Consider the following 21728-nt stretch of genomic DNA (forward strand, 5'->3'; position numbering starts at 1 on the left):
CAGACAAATCCGAAGAGGTTAGAAACCAAAAAAGGAAAGAAAAAGAAACAAAAGAAAGGAAAAAAAGAGAGAATATAATCTCCCAGGTGGACAAAACAGGGTGATCCATGTGGTCCTGGGAATATTTTGGTCTGTCAGAAGACACTAAATCCCAAAATTGTAAAGAAAGCCAAGACTTATATATGTATATACAAAAATAAAATTGAATACAGTGAAAGAAGCCCAAAATGAAGAATATATCTATAAAATGCAAATGTAAAAATGAAAGTTAAAAAAAAAACTTAAAGAGAGTTGATAAAATAAAAAATTGAAAAGAAAAAAAGGAAAATTTTAAAATGAAAGATAATAGAATCATGAGAAAAAAACCTCGAATCCTATATAATATTTTCCCCTGGTGCTGGAGTTTTGCAGTTCTGTGTGCGTGGTAAACTTGGTATTCCCCTGATGTTCCAGCTGGTCTCCTGGAGGAGGGGCCTGCTGTGCTGATTCTCAGGTGTCTCTGCCTGGGCAGAGTTGTACCTTCCCTTGCAAGGGGGCCCGGCTCGGTCAGTGTAAGCTGCTTCAGATTGTTCAATGTGGCTTTTGTTCCCTGAAGGCTTTCCCTGCTGCTTTAAAGGATGAAAATAAAAATGGCCGCACCTCATCCCCAGCCCCAGAGGTGAAAGATCACCATCCCCTCTCTTCAGTAAACCCTCAGGGAAAAGCAGTCTTCAATTTTGTGTGCCCCAAACTTTGCAGACTCTTGTGGTGTACACCTGCGGGGATCCTCATAGAGGTGGGAGGAGGGTTGCCTTGGGCTTGCAGCTTTCAGGGCCCCCACATGGACAGCAGTCGCCCCATCGTGTCCTGGTTCACAGTTAATGGCAAACCAAGCTGAGAGTCCACTCCCGGGCTCGCTGACCGCAGCAGGTTTCCCCGCTCCAAAGCTTGGGAATTCTGCCAGCTCAGGCACCCCTGTTCTTTCTGAGACCCCGGGGATCCTGAGACCATACTGTCCCACCTCAGATTCTGCCCCACTTTGCCACCTGAGCACCTTTCAGGCAGGGATGTCCCTCACAGAAGCAGACTTCTACAAGTTCTGATTTTGCACTCTGCTGCTATTATCACTTTCCGGTAGCCAGCGTATGGAGACTCCCTCCCCCCACCATTTATCATCTTCTGATATATCCCCTCAGATTCACTTCTCCACATCTGCCTTGCATAAAGTGGTCACTTTTCTATTTGTAGAATTCCACCAATTTTTTTCTTACATCTCAGGTTGAATTCACACGTGTTCAAAATGATTTGAAAGTTAGCTAGCTAAATTCAAAGGACCAGATGAAACGAGGTCCCCTACTCTTCCTCCATCTTGCCTCCCTCTCTGTGCCAGTTTTAAATGATGCTTTTTTTGAGCCACAAGAAAGAAATCCCCCTTTTCTACAAGGATCAAGTTAATCTAGAGGTCCTTCTTAGAACTGTTATGTACTTGCCTAGGTTCACTCCCCAAAATGCCCTGCATGGCATTCATTATGAAGATGCTGATAAAGATACTACTGCCCAAAATGTCACAAAGTCCTATGTAGCACAGCGGGTACAACCCCAGATCTGGCTGAGTCCTGACTCCTTTGCCCAAACCAGGCACCTCCCAGGCTCAGCTACTTTCTGTCTGAAGAGTGAAAAGATCCTCCAAAGTTTTACTGTACTATTCTGAAATTCATTTTAACTGTTATGTTAACTGTAAGTAAAAATAACAAATAGCCACTCTGCTCAGGTGTAGTGCTTCCATCACCAGGATTGGTCACAAGTATGCCCACCACACATTAGCATTTCATTGATCCCAATACGATAAATTGATTTAGAAAAAGCAGCTGCCTGAGGAAGTGAAAACATTCAAGCAATGAATTCATGACCTGGAGAAAAAAGAGCCTCTAAAAAGCCTATCACTATTCCTAATAAGAAAGTTAAAGACCATTTTGTCACTGTTCAAACTGCAGAAAGAGCTTGGAGCTTGGACTGCATACAAAATGGAAGCTGCCAACCTGAACAAGCTTCCAGAAATACAGTATAAAACCAAAACAAGATCTAGGCATACAACCCTTCACAGAGAGATTCTCTGATTCAGAAGCACTGTTTTGACCAACCACATCCACTAAAAAAGGTGAAGTCCTTCACTCACAACCAATGAATGGTCAACCTACAATGCCTTTCATTTCTTCTAATGGAGGCCTGAGGCTACTGCTGCAGAAATCCCTCCAGCTGGCCCTAGGTCTCTTACTCCTCTGAAGATGTCTTGTAACACCTGCCTGTATGTATGCTTTGTTAAAGATGATGAGAGGACTCCAAGAAGCTCCTATGTATATGCACCTGTCAGAATGCAATGGAATGGTACACTTAAAATGTATGCATCTCGTTTGTCAATTTCACCTAAAAAAAAAAAAAAAAACCTAAAATAGAATTGCAAATACTAATGATAAGCACAGTGAACCAAATGGGGTGAAGTGTATTAATGTCAACTTACTTTGAAACACATCAAAAAACAGGAGGCACTGCAGGTAGAGGGAAGGTTACATATGTGATACAAGTAAAATGTTAATTTTCAAAATTGATTTTAGGGGTGCCTGCCTAGCTGTGGGTGGAACATATGATTCTTGAGCTCCAGCTTAAGAGTTCAAGCCCCACACAGGGGGTAGAAATTACTTAAATAAATAAAACTTCAAAAAAAATAAAAGGTTTTAAAAGGTTTAATTGTAGGGGTGCTGGGGTGGCTAAGTCAGTTAAGTATCTGACTCTTGATTTCAAGCTCAGGTCATGAGCTCGAGGTCGTGAGAACGAGCCCTGTATGGGGCTCTGCACTAGGTATGGAGCCTGCTTGCCTGCTTAAGATTCTCTCCCCTCCCCACCATCGTGCACACTCTTAAAAAAACAACAAAAAAGTTTAATTGTAGAATCTTGGCAGTCTACATGTAGATGTTCACTGTGAACGTTTTTTCAGTTTCTCTGTATACTGAAAATATTCACAATAAAAATGTTGGAAAAATGGTCACCCACTATTATTACTAATGACAGCAATGATTTTTTTAAGATTTATTTATTTATATGGGAGAGAGGTAGGGAGTATGAGGGGGGTGGCAGAGGGAGAGGCAGTGAGAATCTTAGGCAGGCTCTGTGATGAGCACAGAGCCTGACACGGGTCTCCATCTCATGATCCTGAGATCACCACGTGAACAGAAACCAAGAGTCGGACGCTCACCAGATTGGAGAATGACCCCACGGTAAGGCGTAATCTAGGATACCAGGTCCAGGGAAGACAAAGCAGTGCCCCAGCAATGATTTTTAATATATGTTATCTTACTGCGTATTTTAATTTAACTGTGAGCTATGTCCTAATACTAAACCAGAAAATTTACTTTTTTCTTATATAGGTACTTTCTAACCAACACTCAAGACAAATCGGTTTCAAGGAAAACAAACACGTCCCCTGTCAGTTAAAACTGAGTGTGCCGGGCATCTGGGTGGCTCAGTCGGTTAAGCATCTGCCTTCGGCGCGGGTCATGTTCCCAGGTTCCTGGGATCCAGTCCCACGTCGGGCTCCCTGCTCAGTGGGGAGCCTGCTTCTCCTTCTCCTCCCTGCTCATGCTGTCTCTATCTCTGGCTCTCTCTCAAATGAATAAATAAAATCTTTAAAAAACAAAAAAAACTGAGTGTGTGCCAGGCATCTTCCTTTTTTTGTTTGTTTTATATAGCACTAGCTCCAACGTTATCACACAGGAACACCTCAACAGGAAACTTAAAATGCATACACACACACCTCTCATAGTATCCAAAACTGACAAGGCCTCTCTAAAACTTATTAACCATTCACAATACAAAACCAAATACTGGGGCGCCTGGGTGGCTCAGGTGGCTAAGCGTCAGCCTTCAGCTCAGGTCATGATCTCTGGGTCCTGAGATCGAGCCCCACATTAGGCTCCCTGCTCAGTGGGAAAGTCCGCCTCTCCCCCTACTCATGCTCTCTCTCAAATAAATAAAATTAAAAAAAAAAAAACAAACCACACATTCACTGCACAGTCTTTTAAAAACAGTAATAGCTTTCCAGATTGTCCTTTCCTAAAAAGACCATCCATTCCAGTGCAACACAGACAACAAAATGATTAGAACCTTTCTCCTTTCCCTCTCACCAAAAAAGTGAGTCACCGTTGGTTGACTTCCCTCAGGGAAAAGTTCATGTCTAGGGCCACTGTTCTTAGACTGCTAACTGTGAGGTGCCAAAAGCTTTTTATATTCAAACAGATCACATTTCTTCCAAAAGTACTGTATACTGCACAAGATTTTACGTTAAGTTTCTCAGCATAATAGTTAGAAAATTCAGAACAACAGGGGCACCTGGCATGCAATTCTTGATCTCGGGGTCATGAGTTCAAGCCCCATGTTGGGTGTAGAGATTACTTAAATAAATAAAAACTTAGAAAAAAATATATTTAAAAAGAAAAAAAAAAGAAAATTCAGAACATAAAATGTATGTCAAAAGGAAAGACGTGCACCAAGACACAGCTCAAGAAATTTCAAAACACTGGAGACAAAAATACTACAGATTACCATAGAGAAACCCAGCTTACAGTCAATCAAGCATCAGTAAGGTATCACAATTCTCAGCAGCAACAATGGAAGCTGGAAAACAAACAATGTCCTCAAAATTCTGGGGGAAATAATTGCTAGCCTAGACTTCTATAACCAAACTACTCAAGTATGAGTGCAGAACAAAATGTTTTCAGACATGAAAAATCTCGAAATTGTGACTCTCCTGTACTACTGGGAGACTACTGAAGGAGATCCTCCACTGAAACCAAAAGGTAAACTAAGAAAGACAAGGAATTGAACAGAAGGGAAAGGTTTAAGAAATCCCTGAGCTGGGGGCACCTGGGTGGCTCAGTCGTTAAGCGTCTGCTTTCAGCTCAGGTCGTGATCCCAGGGTCCTGGGATCGAGCCCCACATCGGGCTCCCTGCTCCGCGGGGAAGCCTGCTTCTCCCCTCCTTCTCCCCCTGCTTGTGTTCCCTCTCTCGCTATGTCTCTCTCTGTCAAATAAATAAATAAAATCTTTAAAAAGAAATCCCTGAGCTGTTGGAGAAGAATGACCCCAGAGTAAGGCATAATCTAGGATACCAGGTCCAGGGAAGACAAAGCAGTTGCAGAAGAAAATAGCCACACCTTCACTGAAGGATGCTCACAGGGTCACAGTAACAGGGATAGGAAGGAGGGAGGTTACCTTTAAACTAAGTGCATGTAAACCTTTAATTTAAACGAGAGAAAACAGATCCCATGACCCCACAACCTGGTAACATTCTAAGGCTTTTCTCTCCTATCTGACTGCCATAAGTGAAGTTTATTTTTTTAAACAAACCTGGGGTCTTACTTCATGGACATAATTCAAATATTCCCCAATTTATTCTCCATCCAGCCCTGCATGGCAACAACCAAGGAAGCTATTTCATCACTCTTTAACATTTCTCTCCCTTTAAAATGTATGCTGGTGGGTAGGGTGGAGAGGTTAAATAGTTCACGGGTATTAAGGAGGGCACTTGTGTTGAAGCACCGGGTGCTATATGTAGGTGATGAATCACTAAATTCTACACCCAAAACTGGTATTACACTGTATGTTAACTAGAATTTTAAAACTTGGAAAGAAAAAAGATAAATACCCCCCCAAATGCACGTTAATGTAGTGTTTAAATCATTTCTTAAATAGAGTTTACTACAAAGAACTGAATGCTTTCTTGAGGACTTCAGATGATCATTGCAAATATTATTATAGATACTCACGACTGTAAATGGGAGAAGAGAAGCCTGAATGTGCAGCCTCAGGGCCATGAGAGCCTGATTGTGTGCATGCTGCCTGCCAGAATCCTCAAATAACACAGCTGCAGGAATATGTTAATTCATTATACAAATGCCAAAAATGAAATAAAATAACTTTCCCAGGAGTGACACAGCTATGATTTGAGCCACATCTAGCAAACTCCACACCCCAATCTCTTTCCAATATATTGCTCTGATTCCAAAAAAAGACAGCCCACTCATGTTGCACAGGTACTCAGCCTACTACACTTGTTCATGAGGATGAAATAAATGACACTTCCATCAGAGTAATGGAATCTTTCAGCAAAAGACATGATATCTCATCACAAGGTTCTCTAAACCCTCACTGTGTCACACTTAGAAGAGCTAAGAAATAAGCAGTATTAGGATTGCCCAAGTGCTTTAAAAGCCAATCTCCACGAACACACCACCTGTACTACACATCAGCTTTGTCCACAAATCTGGTGCTGAGAGAACCAGAAGGCAGATTGAGAAAGCAGCAGAAATGGGAGACAAACTTCTTTTTGCTTAACCTTTTTATAGTGACAACTCTGGCTTGCTCATCAGGTAAGATAAAAAAGCCCACTGAAAAGGAAAATTTTAAAATTCACAACATGAAACAATGAGCAGATCCCAGAAAAAGATGGGAGCACAGCTGTGGCCCAGACTCAAATCAGGTGGCTAAAATCACTGGGGGACGTTGGTGGAACCTTCAAAGTGCTTTTATTTTCTCATTTGCAAATTTCATATACATCTTTATCCCCAGCCTCTTCCCAGCTTATTTTTTATTCTCAGCTTCTTCTGTCGTTTACAAATTTCACATACATCTTTATTACCAGCTTTCCCTAAAAATCAGAGGGTCTGAAAATACTGGGCCAGCAGTCAGGCAGTTGACAACTCTCTGCCATCTATCAGTGGATGCCCCTTTGTACAAAGCAGGCCCTCTTGGCAGCCACCATCCCCAATAATCCCATTACTCAACACCTGCCTGGTCCAGCTTCTTGGTTACAACAGCAACTTGAGAGCAGTCTTAGAAAAGTAGCAAGAAATGACTCATCTCCCAAAGAGAAGACGGATGACACCGGTTCTACAGGTTGGCCTGAGGTACCCCCAAAGGAGGAAGCTAACCAGACCTAGAAACACCAAGCCTCCTCTTGGGAGAGCATTGTACACTCTGGGCAAGGGTAACAGCTTTGCCAGCCTCAAACAAGCCTGAGGCTCTTTTTGTAAAAGAATATAAAAGAATTGGAAGCTTTTGGTATTTTTTTTTTTTTAAGATTTACTTGAGAGAGAGAGAGAGAACACATGAGCATGCGCGGGGGACAGGGAAGCAGGACAGAAGAGAATCCCAAGCAGACCCTGTGTTGAGCGCAGAGCCTGATGCAGGGCTTGATCCCACAACCCTGAGATCACAATCTGAGCCAAAACCAAGAGTTGGACACTTAACTGACAGCGCCAGCCAGGCACCCCGCTTTTACTACAATTTTACATTAACTTGATGTACTCCAAGAAGAAAATGAATATAGGTGAGCTACCATGGAAAATTCTACAATGTGCCATTTTATGGTGATCCGCTAACAACTAATTCTTAAGCAGAAAAATGAACTTCAATTTATTCCTCCCATCAAATACAAAAACTAAACCAAAATGGGGAACAGACTTAAATGTAAAAGCCAAAACTATAAACTAGAAGAAAACAGGAGAACATCTTTGTGATTTGGGTTAGGCAAATATTTCTTAGAAATAACACCAAACACATGACCCATAAATGAACAAAACGATAATCTGAAAATCATTAAATTTAAAAACTCTTGCTCTTAGGGTGCCTGGCTGGCTCAGTTGGTGGAGCAAACGACTCTTTATCTTGGAATTGGAAGTTCAAGCCCTATGCTGGGTGTAGAGATTACTTACAAATAATCTTAAAAAAAAAAAAAAATAGAATAAATAAAAAAATAAAAACTCTTGCTCTTCGGGGCACCTGGGTGGCTCAGTCGTTAAGCGTCTGCCTTTGGCTCAGGTCATGATCCCAGGGTCCTGGGATTGAGCCCCACATCGGGCTGCCTGCTCCACGGGAAGCCTGCTTCTCCCTCTCCCACTCCCCCTGCTTGTGTTCCCTCTCTCGCTGTTTCTGTCAAATAAATAAAATCTTAAAAAAAACACACACACACACAAAAAAAACTCTTGCTCTTTTAAAGACACTGTTAAGAAAATGAAAAAAGCCACAGACTGGGAGAAAATAGCTGCAAATCATCTGTAAAACAAGTCTCAAACTGAAGAATAAGAAAACAAACTCAAAAACTGACATACAATAAAGATGTACACACTTAACCAAAGACGTTACAGATGGCAAATAAGCACATGAAAAGATGCTCAACATTATTAGTCATTAGGTTAAGTTCAAATTAAAACTGAAATGAGACATTACTACACACGCCCTAGAATGGCTAAAATTAAACAGAATGACTATACCAAGTGTTGACATGGAGGTAAAGGAACTGGAACTCTCATACACTGTGGATGGGAACATAAAATGGTACAACCACTTTGGAAGACAGTTTGGCAATTTTTTACAAAGTTAAATATACACTTGCTTTGAGAACCAGCCACTCCCCTCCTTTGTATTTACTCGAGAGAAATGAAGCATATATCCACACAGACTTGTACAGAGCTATTCACAGCAGTTTCATCTTTAACAGCCCCAAACTGCAAATAATCCATTCGTTCATCAACTGGCAAATGGGTAAGCAAATTGTGGTATTTCCAAACAATGGAACCCCACAATAAAAAGGAACCAATTACTGATAAACACTATGACATGGATGTTAATTACGTTGAATGAAAGCAGTCTGAAAAAGAAGAGTACATTCCATAGGATTCATTTATACAAAATTTTAGAAAATAAAGCAATCTACAGTGAGAGAAAACAGATCAGTGATTTCTTGGATATCCTGGTGGAGATTACAAAGGGGCAGGAGAAAACTTTTAGTGATGAGAGCTATATTTACTCCCAACTGTGAAGGTGATACATATGTGAGGTTTATACACATTATATCAAAAATTATCTAGGGCGCCTGGGTGGCTCAGTCGGTTAAGCGACTGCCTTCGGCTCAGGTCATGATCCTGGAGTCCCTGGATCGAGTCCCGCATCGGGCTCCCTGCTCGGCAGGGAGTCTGCTTCTCCCTCTGACCCTCCTCCCTCTCATGCTGTCTCTCATTCTCTCTGTCTCAAATAAATAAATAAAATCTTAAAAAAAAAAAAATTATCTATCTATACACTTTAAATATGTACAATTTACTGTATGTCATCTACACCTCAAGAGAACTACTTTTAAAAAGTTAAACAACCTGAGAAGTTTTACAAAAAGAGATGGGTGGTGCCATTTAGCTGTTGAAGAATCCAGTAAGGTATAGTGAAAAGAAGGGCCATATGCACCCCAATGTTAGCAGCAATGTCCACAAGAGCCAAACTGTGGAAAGAGCTGAGATGCCCTTCAACAGACGAATGGATAAAGACATGGTCCATATATACAATGGAATATTACTCAGCCATCAGAAAGGATGAATACCCAACTTTTACATCAACATGGATGAGACTGGAGAAGATTATGCTAAGTGAAATAAGTCAAGCAGAGAAAGTCAATTACATATCGTTTTACTTATTTGTGGAATATAAGGCATAGCATGAGGACATTAGGAGAAGGAAGGGAAAAATGAAGGTGGGGAAATCGGAGGGGGGGACGAACCATGAGAGACTATGGACTCTGAGAAACAAACTGAGGGTTTCACAGGGGACGGGGTGGGGGATGGGTTAGCCCAGTGATGGGTATTAAGGAGGGCACGTATTGCATGGAGCACTAGGTGTTATACGAAAACAATGAATCATGGAGCACTACATCAAACACTAAACATAATAAAATTAAATTAAATTAAAAAAAAAAAATCCAGTAAGTAACGTAATATTGCTGATCCCAGGGAAGGGATTTCCATAACTGATCCCAAAAGATAGGCATTTGTAGCAGGTACTCTAGGCCAGGTGGGAGAGAAAGAAAGAAAGAAAAAGCTGGCAAAAACATAAAACAAAAATATTTTGGAAAGAACCGGCCAATGTGGCAAAGAACTAGATTTTTAAAGTTGAGAGTCTCGCCTTTACAGTCACAGGAAACCTTCATCTGAGAACACTACTCTGGTGTAAGCAGGGAGGGAACATGAACCAGAGGTGAAAAGGCTTGGGAGCAGGATGAGCAAGCCAAGGTCTTTGTCTGGGTGTGAGCTACAAGCTGAACAAATGCAGTCAGAGTAGGCATAGAAAAGGAGAAAGAGACAGAAGGGTCACAGAAGGAAGAATTTTATGATTAGCAAAATATGGAGAATTCAGGGAAAGGACACTACTCCTATCTCCTTTTCTGTCAAAGTTAACTGTGTGAGGCTAGGGGTTTCAAGGTGAAAAAAGTGAAGCACCCCAGCAGATCCATGAGGCCAAGACTTGAGGTCAGTGTGGGCCACCACTGCTGCAGGAGAATCACAAAGTCCAGTGTCAGTGAGTAAAGCCTGGAACAAGCCCACACCAAAGTACAAACTCACAGAGGAAAGTCCCACTCTCTTTACAAAGTTCAGACCCAAACCAAGTTAACTTTCAACTGTATCACTGATTTCTAAAATCTAAAAATATTCTCATGCATATGAAATAAGACTTTGTTTTAAAACCATAAAAGGGACAGCATAGGGAATATAGTCAGTGGTACTGTAATAGGGTTGTCTGGTGACAGATGGTAGCTACACTTGTGGTACGAATAGCATAAAGTACATCTGTAGAATCACTATGCTGTACACCTGAAACTAATGTAACATTATCACCCACACTTGAAAGAAAAAATAACAGAACTATAACCAGAGTGCTAAAACACTGGAGAGAAATCAGTCATCTCTAAAAACGTTAGCAACATGGAAATTCCACCTATTAACTAGGCAAAATGATCTTTAATTTCTAGTAATCAACACTATTTCATAAATACGTGTCCTGGCACTACTCACCTGTACCAACGTATGATTAGAATAAAGATCTATGTTGTGGAAGAACATCAGAAATGCAGCGTCGGAGGTTTTACATGCAGTAAGAATAAAGTTTTTATCACACTCATCAACAAGGCTGAACTTATGAACCAAGAAATCAATTCAAACCCAAATCCCAATTTTATAACCACACTTCTCAAAACCTACCCACTTACATTCTCCCCCAGCCACGCAGACAAAGCACTTCTGCCAGCCAGCACATATACACTGCATACCTGTTTGGAAGGTAGGATTCGCTCCAGGGTACATGTTGGGGGAGTAGGCAGGAGCTGCGGCTGCATAGCCCATGGGGAAACCAGCTGGAGAAAAAGAACAATGGGATATCACCACCTGAAGGAGTAACATAATGTTACAACCATGGCTCCCACAGACCCAGTCATTCTTACCTTCTTCATCAAACTCCACAGACTGACTTAAGGAGCCCAACAGTATTACATATGATAAGCAGTTTGTCACTAGTTGTCTCCTTTCCTCAGAATTGGGATGGGTCACAGATATCCATTTACAGATGAATAGATAAAGAAGATGTGGTATATATATACAATGGAATATTACTGAGCCATAAGAAAGAATGAAATCTTACCATTTCCAACAATGTGCATGGAACATCGGTATTATGCTAAGCGAAGTAAGTCAACCAGAGAAAGACAAATACCATATGATTTCATTCACATATGGAATTTAAGAAACAGATGAACGTAAGGGGAAAGAAAGGGAAAATAAAATAAAATAAAAACAGAGAGAGAGACAAACCATAAGAGACTCTTAACTACAAGGAACAAACTGAGGGTTGCTGGGGGGCAAGTAGGTGGGGGGGGGGTGATGGGCATTAAGGAGGGCACTTGATGTAATGAGCACTGGGTGTTATATGCAACCAATGAATCACTAAACTCTACCCTGAAACTAATAATATACCGTATGATAACTTGAATTTAAATTTAAAAAAAATTTGGAATGGATCATGAACATAATCAAGTCTTTTAAACTGTAAGTAAATGCTTACAACTTCCTACAATTGAAAAAATATGCCAGAAAACTGAGAACGCCAAAAAATAAAACAAAAAAACAAACCTAAGCTGAAGTCAGGAAACTCCTAATACTTCTGGCAGTTTTATTATAGATTTTCATCACATAATTTATTACTTAGCAACAGTAATAAGAATGCTAAGAAATTGTGTGGTGAAGGGGCCATTAACTGGCACCACTGACACACGGAAATGGGAAAAATCCAATCTCACAACCCTCTTGCAAGCAACCTAATCTTTATTAATATAAATGAGGAATCCTTAATAACACTAAACCATAACCACTACTAATTCATGTGAATACACAAAAACATCAAATAATACAGTGTTACAGTCAAAATCCTGGCTACCAGCCATCCACCAGCAAAGGGGCCTCAGTTACCTGCTCCTGGCCTCCTCGGAGCCTAGGGACCCCTGTAAGGCCCATGCCCAGGCCTTCCCCTGACCTGTCTGGTTCACAGTTCAAAATGCTCCATTCATGTGACAGCTAGAGCATTAGAACCTACTTCCTTATATTCAGGGCACAGAGCCAACAAAGATGACCCACATTCCCTAGTCTTTACTACTGTCACAAACTAGTTGTGAAAACCTGTTAACTTCTCTTTCCCTCTTTCCCCTCACCTATAAATAAAGTTGAAATGGAAAGGCAGACTTCAAAAGACAACTGTTGAGGACACTAGGGATATCTCAGGTACTGTGGTGGTTGAGAGTAACCGAAGTGAAAAAAACCTAAGGGTAGTAGGATAACATAAAGGAGAAAACGGAGTAGAGTTCAGAGTAGAATTCTAAAGGTCATCTTTGTGGGTCTGGATGTCATTTGTAAAGGTTTTGGATAAGGTGCCTTACAGGAATCCCTGCAGTCTCCAGCACAGCTTGGATGACCTTGCTCTGCCGCACCTCCTGCTCCAGCTGTCCTGTAGGTTCCATGGGCTCCTCCAAGGGCAGGGACAGAAGTGTTCAGTCCCACTGCTCCCAAGGAATCCCTACTTGCAAGTGCCCAGTTTTCACCTCATATACAAATCCTCTGCTTCAGAGTCGCCTTCTTCTTTCTCAAGACTGAACCTCCCCTACCTCAGCAGAAGCTATTTTGAGTTTCCTTCCTATATTATTATTTTCCTTTTTGTCCAATTACTTAGAGAACTGTGAGGGGATCAAATGCTTACCAGATTCTCTCATTGTGAACATCAAGGACAGATTCCACTTGAAAGAGACCTAAAATGGCTATTTTTAAAAGACCAAGAAGGTGGTTTTCAATCTGTGTTCTATGAACCCTGAGCATTTCCTTAGAGGCCTCAACTGTGAGCAGCAGGAGGCCAAGCAGGCTCTGGAGCCTGCCCGAAATTCACCCTGGGAAATGCTCTAACTCATCTTAGTACTAAGGAACCACTTACAAATCCTTTCTAAGGTTTCATTGTTAAAAACAAAGTTTAAGGGGTGTCTGGGTGGCTCAGATGTTAAGCGTCTGCCTTCGGCTCAGGTCATGGTCCCGGGGTCCTGGGATCGAGCCCCACATGGGGCTCCCTGCTCAGCGGGAAGCCTGCTTCTCCCTCTCCCACTTCCCCTGCTTGTGTTCCCCCTCTCGCTGTGTCTCTCCCTGTCAAATAAATAAATAAAATCTTAAAAAAAAAAAAGTTTAAAATACTACTGACCTAGGCTTCTGCAACAATTCCCTCAAAATCCAAACGTCCTCATCTCTCCATAAATTCTACCAATAAATCCTCCGGGGCATTGTCTGCTTTTGTACTTGTCTTGTGTCTAAGAGCTCCTAAAACACTACTATTATGTTGGCTTGGCCCTTCCTATCCTAACCTTCTAACAGTGAGTTAACATGCTCTAAAATGAAAAAGAAAAGCCACATAACAAGTATTTAAAACAGCATTAATTAACCACCAGCAACAGGACATCCCTGCTTCTATGCCTGTGCACAGAAGTACACCACCCTCACACACCACTCACACACCACCAAATCCCACACATACACTACCACCCTGACCCAGAAGCCCAGCACAGTTGACCTTCCACCCTGGCCATATAAAACCCCCACACGGAAACCCTTGAAAGGACTATCTCCCTGGACCCCCACAAACACTATTTTACCTGGTTGTAGCATCTTCTGTTTTTTCATTTTTCAAGAAAATTCTAACCTGCAGGGCTCCAATCAACAAGGTTGAGAAGCACTATTCCTTCCTATCCCTGTCAATCTTTCTGGCCACAGCACTGTCTTCCTAAAAATGCCCCTCACAGCAAGTACTGTGGACTGTTTCCTTCAACATCTGGTCTAGCTCCCTTCTAGGACAGAAACTCTGGAAAGCTAGAAACTACACTGCCCAGAAGCCCCTCTTATAAGAGACTGTACGTGATCCCAAATCCTAACCACTTTTATGAGATTAATCACTTCATGAAAATAAAAAACTTCAAAACAGAAGATACCACAAGTAAAAAAAAAAAAAAAAAGAAAAAATACTTGCAAATTATATAGACAAAAACTTCATACAAAAATACAAAAACTTAATAATATAAATAACTCTTAAAACTAAAAAAAAAAAAACCACCAATAGAAAAAAAAAATCAGTAGAAGGACATGGACAGAACTGCCAACTACTACACTGATCCCATTTCTAACATCAGACTGGCAAAACTCCAAAAGCTGAAAACACACTTTGTTGGCAAGACTATGGGGAAACCATTGCCTCACACACTTCTGGTAGGAATACAAAACAGTAAAAATCCTATGGAGGGGAAATCAGAAGCATCTTAAAAATAACGTATGCATTTACACTCTCACCCAGCAATCCCATCTCAAAGAACCCACTCTGAAGATAATTTCCACAATCAACATAAGCTGCAATATCACTGGAATACTGAAATACTTCAAACAACACATCTATCCAAAAATTGGTTGAATAAACTATGGAAACCCCACAAGATGCAGGTTACACAGCAGTACTGTGCAAAATGTAAAAAAGAACAAGAGGCAAACCTTTGTAAACTGAGATGGAATGATTCTAGAATATACTGAGTTGACAAAGCAAAGCGAACATCACCACCTGAATCTCTATTCCAGGGAAGAAGCCCCTGTTCAGCCACGAATAGTATGTGGGCGGACAGCCTCTGGCAGCAGCGCCTCCAAAGGCCACTTCTGCCTAATGACGGCCTCCTCTAACCTCCAATCCTTCCCTCACAGCTCCCCCATGAGCTGGTTAAGAATTCAGCAAAGTGTAGCACAGTCCTGAGGCTCCCCCTACCTGATTCTGCATCCTCTTCATTAGATCTTTCACAAATGTTCCCCCAAAATGCCTTCTTCCCTAATTTCATCTCCGTGTCCATTACCTTTTGTGTTAACAAAAGAGAAATTAGAGTATATGGACAAATTGGAGTGTGGCCACGATATGAACTGAGTATTTGAGTCTCCTCCAAAATTTATGTGTTGAAATTCTAACCCCCAAATGTGACAGTATTTGAAGATACTCAATTATGGTAATCATTTCACAGTGTATACATATATTAAATCATCACATAAACCTTAAAAAAAAAAAACTTGTACAACCTAAATACATATAATTTGTACTTGTCAATCATACCTCAATAAAGCTGTTTAAAAAAAAAGCTAATCAGGGGCACCTGGGTGGCTCAGTTGTTAAGTGTCTGCCTTTGGCTCAGGTCATGGTCCCAGGTCCTGGAATCGAGCCCCGCACTGGGCTCCCTGCTCCACAGGAAGCTTGCTTCTCCCTCTCCCTCTCCCCCTGCTTGTGTTCCCTCTCTCACTGTGTCTCTCTCTGTCAAATAAATAAAATCTTAAAAAAAAGCTAATCAGCATGCTATCTGCCTCACAGGGAAGACAGCAACTGGACCACCTACAATTTTTAATATACTGTGTATTACATTCAATGAAAAAACATTAGGCATGCCAAGAGACAAAACTGCATAGTTGAATAACAAAAGAAAAAGACAAACTGATCATAGAAACAAACCCACAGGTGACTCACAGGCTGCAGTCAACCAACAAAGTCTTTAGAATAACTGTGAGTAGTATGTTGTTCGAGAAAAAAAAAAAATGAAGTACATTAAAAGATTCAATGAATGGGTTTTATAGTAAATTAGAGAAAAATTAGCAGGGTTAATGAAATGGAAGCAGACAGGTACAAAATATCCACATTAAAACTCACAGAAGAAACTGTAAAATATGGAAAAGGATGCAACAGATGTGACACAGAGTAAAATGGTCTAATATACTTATAAATGGAGTCCCAAGAGAGAAGAAGGGAGCAGAAAAAAAGTATTTGAAAAGTCACTCCTATTGCTGGGGGGGGGGAAAAAATCAACCTACTGAGTCTGTTTTCAGTGTTACTGAAACACACACACTCAGTATTGTCTACAGCTGCTTTAGCTCTGGAAAGGCAGAGCTGAGGAGTTACAACAGAGACGCTATGGCCCACGAAGTCTGAAATATGTACTACACCTGGACCTTTACATAAACTTTGTCAAACCCTGTTTTTGACCAACCAAAGAACTGGAACAAAATTTAGACACCTTGCATAGAACTGGAATATGACAGGCACTGTTTTATTAAAAAGTCTATCAGGTAAAACTAATGCCATCGGGTTTTGCCTATATCCCTTGCTCTAGATCCACTCAGGATTCTCAGGAAGCTACTTGGCATTCTGTTTAAACTAGTCTTGATAATTTAAAGACAACAGGTCTTATTACTAAATTACCTTTTATCAATTCTGGAAAATTCTGTCACTCCTCTTCTTGTCTCTCTATTCAGTCCTTCTGGAGCTCTTAATTCTCCCCAAATCTGATTCTGACATCTCGATTTCTTAACTGGTCTCCTATTGCCCCCTCTTTCTTTATTCTGCATCCTAGTTCTCCCATTTAGCAGTGTTTTACCTGCAATTTAACCTGAATTTTGTTCAAATGCCACTGCTTTTTCATTTAAGTTCCAGTTGGTTCTCCCCCCCACCCCAGTATCTTGTTCCCCTCTTATATTCTGACTCTTTTAGATCTTCAATTATTCTAAACTTGTGTGATGCAGTATCTATTTGATGTTCTATTCGTGCAATCTATCATGACTGGTAACTCTTAGGTGATGAAGTCACGTTTCATAATAATTTTGCATTGTTAACAGGCAGAATTTTGTGGGAAAACCCACACAACCTGGAATGAGGACATGTGCCTCCACAGCAGTTCTGCTTTTGCTGCTGTCAAGTGCTGGGGGTAATGGAGGCTGCAGACTACTTTTTATGTTAGTTTTTCAATTATGAGCCCCCCCCACCCCCAAAGTAAGTACAAGTAATACAAAGTAGAGCCTCCAACATCCCTGACTGGTTACAAAGTCTTAGGAAAGATTTCCCCTTCCTAGAGCCCAAGCAGAGACAAAATTCCCTCGTGGAACCAGTGAAAGGATTTTTTTAATCTACCTTTTCCCTGGGAGTACCACCCTCTGGAGGAACCAGATTGATGAGGGGTCCCACCTCCAAGCCCCAGACTCACAAGGGCCTAAGGCCTCACTTTCTCTCCCCATGTGGGTTATTAAAACCCACAAAAAGCAAATGCCCCCAAGACAGGCACATCATCAGTTCAATGGCCAAACGCACTGGTTTTTAGGTCACTTTCATATTTAGCACAGATATTTTGCTTACTACCCCTTCCAGTTCAGTTACACATTTCTCAAAATGTTTTGTTCAATTTTCTAGAGACTTTTTTAGCAACAAGATTTTAAGATGATCTGTTCCACCATATTATCAAAACCCACAATAAAATTGTAACATTACAAATAATTACTCCTTATTGGATGTCACCAATTAGGATGTCCATCTGTTATTTTCAACCAACCAGCTATTCCCCCAAATTTTGCTTTATTGCCTCCCTCACAGCCTATGTTCGACTAGCTGACTCCAGTAACGAGGGAAAGTGGCTCAGGCATAAATTAATTAGTAGAATTCCCTCCCTGGCCCTGGGATGGTAGCTGAGTGCAATCAGAACACACCCCAGGACTGGTCTGATTAGAGAACAAGAAGCCCCAGGGGGGTTTCCTGTAGAGCAGAGATAAAGAGGCTCCTAGTCAGGGTACTGCTTGGGGTGGGGGGTTGCTGAACACCACAAAGAGATCACAACGGGGAGATGTGTAACCTGTGACCAACACTGAGCCAATCCTGAGGAAGTGAAGCTGAGCCCAGGAGGTAGAAACTAGATCCTAGTCCAACTGTTGGAGCCACCAAATCAAGCTTTGACCAAAGCCAGTCCTAGCTCTTGATTTTTCAGTTCCATGCCCAAAACGTTTTCTTTGTGTAAATCACTTTGAGCTAGGTTTGTCAATTGAAAGCATTCTGAGCAACAAGGAAATTTACCAAGTGTTCAAAGTTCAATAATGAAACAAAGTTTTACTTGCTTACCTGGATAACCAATTCCTTTGGCATTTGCATAGGGAACCCCAGAAGAACCAGGGCTATAAACAGGATTCATGATTTCAAGAACTAAAAAGGAAAAAAAAGTGGTTTAGCCAAGCACTTTTATTCTCCGTTTTTTTTCCAATATCACTCGCAAAAGAACAGGCAGCAAGAGTCCCTTCTCTAGTTTACTAAAAACAAGACATTTCATGCTGCTGCCAACCAACAGAGAAAAGGAAGGCCGGAAGTCCTGATGAAAGCCCACCTAAACACTGTAATCTTTCCTTTACAACTTCTTCAGTCCATCAGAAGCTAAGGGAAAGTGTTCTCTACATTCCTGCTTAAAACAGTGAAAAAGTGTTCTTATAATCTAAATGTCCTTATAACAAAAATAGTTAAGGAAACCAGGTCTATCGAGAATATGAAATACTATACAGCTACTTTTTAAAGTGTTTAAAAACATGACTGATATAAAGTTATGTGATGAAAGGAAAAGAACAATGCTGCATTGTGCAGTATGATCCCAAATCTGCACCTACATGTAGTACAGGCATGTGCACTTCCAGCACAAACAGAAAAGGTCTGGGAGAACATAAAAATACGAACAGAGATGATCTCTAGATGGAGTGGGTTTAGTGTTGTTTTTACACTTTCCTCTATTTCTTAAATAACTTTTGTTAAATATGTATATATTTTCTTTAAAAGACAAATCAGCTGTAGCCCAGCAACTCTATTAACCCATCCAATGTTTTTTCATAATCTTTTTTTTCCTGAAAAGTTCAAGAGCTTGCACAACCACAACCATGATTTTACCTCTTCCCCAAAAGAAAAATATAATTTTCATCAGTATCTCCAGCAAGCTCCTCTGAATTCTATCACCCAAAGTATTCTGAAAGTGTGAGTTTAATTAAGACTACTCTGTATTCCTCACCTAGTAAGTCACTCACTGATTTATGTGGTAGTAAGGATTAAGGGGATCTTAAATTTAAAAATAAAAATGGTACAGGGGAGGGGGATAGCAGGCAACAGGTAATATGGGAACTCTGTACCTTCTGCTCAATTTTGCTATGAACCTAAAACTGCTCTAAAAAAGTCTACTTAAAAATAAAAATAAAGAGGGGTGGCTGGATGGCTCAGGTCTTGATCTCACAGTCATGAGTTTGAGCTCCACGTTGGGCTTCGTGCACAATGTGGAACCTACTTAAAAATAAATAAAATTAAAAATTAAAAATAAATAAAATATACACATACATACTTAGTGTCTGCCTTCCCTACTACATCCCCAACTAGAAAGTAGCCTGGGGCAGACAGGGAACAAGGACTTGGTCCTATTTAGTGCAGTATCTCCAGTGCCAATAATAGTGTCTGGCACAAGACAGGTCCAAGTACCTGCTGACTTTCTTAAAAAAAAAAAAAATTTTTATTTATTCATGAGAGACAGGCAGACAGAGAAGCAGGCTCCTGGCAGAGCAGGGAGCCCGAAGCAGGACTCAATCCCAGGACCCTGGGATCATGACCTGAAGCCAAAGGCAGACGCCCAACTAACTGAGCCACCAGGCGCCTGACCGGCTGACTTTCTAAAAACACATGCACCTTCAAACACTGTAGGTATCAAATTCCATTACAAAAACATATTGCAAAAATTAACCACTTCCAAGTCTCAGCTTACCTGACTCATTTAAAATATTCACAATCAAGCAGTTCAGTACATACAAAAACATACCCGGTCACATCCCTAGCCTTTGTAACAAGTTCTAGTCTAAATCAGGAATAAACTGGGAACATCAGTGATTGGGACGTTCTTACCTAAATAATTGTCTGACTTTTTTTTTTTTAAAACTTCTAAGCCAAACCTACTATGCCATCCACAATTACAGCTAAGAGATTAGTCTAGATCACTGCAGTACTCTCTGCAACAATGAAGATGCTCTCTATCTGTGCCTTCCAATATGGCAGCCATTAGCTAAAAGTACTGAGCACCCAGGCGCCTGGGTGGCTCAGTCATTAAGCATCTGCCTTCGGCTCAGGTCACGATCCCAGGGTCCTGGGATCAAGCCCCACATCGGGCTCCTTGCTCCACAGGAAGCCTGCTTCTCCCTCTCCCACTCCCCCTGCTTGTGTTCCCTCTCTCGCTGTGTCTCTCTCTGTCAAATAAATAAACAAAATCTTAAAAAAAAAAAGTACTGAGCACTCAAAACTGTGGCTAGTGCAAGATCTGATTTTTAAATTTTATCTGACCTCAACTTAAATTTTTTAATTAATTAATTAAAGTAATCTCTACACCCAACAAGGGGCTTGAACTCATGACCCTTAAATCAAGAGTCACACTCCTCCAAATGAGCCTCAACTTAAATTTAAATAGTCCTATGTGCTTAGGAACTACCACATGGACAGCACAAGTCTATGAGACAGATGAGAGAAAACAAGGATAGGAAGACACAAAAAGTAAGCAGGAGAATCGATTATGTATCTTACCACACAGTTTAAGAATAAACAAACTGGGGGGGCGCCTGGGTGGCTCAGTCCATTAAGCATCTACCTTGGGCTCCGGTCATGATCCCAGTGGGGTCCTGGGATAGAGCCCCACGTCGGGCTCCCTGCTCAGCGGGGAGCCTGCTTCTCCCTCTCCTCCCTGCTCGTGCTCTTTCTCAAATAAATAAAATCTTAAAAAAAAAAAAAAGAAAGAAAGAAAGTAAACAAGCTGGGGGCACCTGGGTGGCTCAGCTGGTTAAGCGTCTGACTCTTGATCTCAGGGTCAGGAGTTCAAGCACTGCATTAGGCTCCACGCCCAGCATGGAGCCTACTTAAAAAAAAAAAAAAAGAATAAAAACTAGCAATTGCCAACCCCTATTATCCTGCACTTTTAACCCATTCTTGGTGGATCTCCAACAGAAGAATTGTGGTAGCGCTCATAAATTCCATCTCTCTCTGTGCTTTAATTTTGATCTGTTGAGAAAGTATATAATTCCCAAAACTCTGTTTCTCTATTCCGTGCCAGAACCTAATTTTATTTTCTCAACTGAATTCAAGATAAGGAAAACACTATGCAAAGGCCACAGAGAAAACAAAAAGAGCAAGTCACAAGCTTCTGAGTTTACAATCTAGGAAAGTGCTGTCCAACAGAACCTTCTGTGAAGATGAAAATGTATGGTAACTGTCCATGTAAAGTAGCCACTAATGGCTGGCTAGTGAACACGTGAAGTGTGGCTAGCACAACTAAGCAACTGCATTTTAGTTTAACTTAAACAGTCACACGTAGGTGATGGCTATTGTATTGGAGAACTCAGGACTATAAGACAAAGACATGACTAATGGTGATACAGGGCAAGAATATTAATAGACACATTAAGTACCATTAAGGAATAAAGTGTTCTGAGGGTTAAGTGGAGAGAGCAAAAATTCAATAGATAA

The 21728-nt window shown here is 41.0% G+C and overlaps 1 protein-coding gene across 1 annotated transcript in view; it reads right to left on the reverse strand.

Annotated features, from left to right (window-relative positions):
• The window catches only part of FAM168B (family with sequence similarity 168 member B), a 45786-nt gene that overhangs the window by 18439 nt on the left and 5619 nt on the right, over nt 1-21728 (reverse strand). The window contains exons 2-3 of the mRNA XM_021695864.2: nt 18324-18404; nt 11119-11202 (exon numbers count right to left, since the gene is read on the reverse strand). Of these exons, the coding sequence (XP_021551539.1) occupies nt 11119-11202; nt 18324-18393 (154 nt within the window). The 5' untranslated portion in view covers nt 18394-18404. The remainder of the gene's footprint in view (nt 1-11118; nt 11203-18323; nt 18405-21728) is intronic.

This window comes from Neomonachus schauinslandi, chromosome 3 (assembly GCF_002201575.2).
Source record: "Neomonachus schauinslandi chromosome 3, ASM220157v2, whole genome shotgun sequence".
Taxonomy (NCBI): domain Eukaryota; kingdom Metazoa; phylum Chordata; class Mammalia; order Carnivora; family Phocidae; genus Neomonachus; species Neomonachus schauinslandi.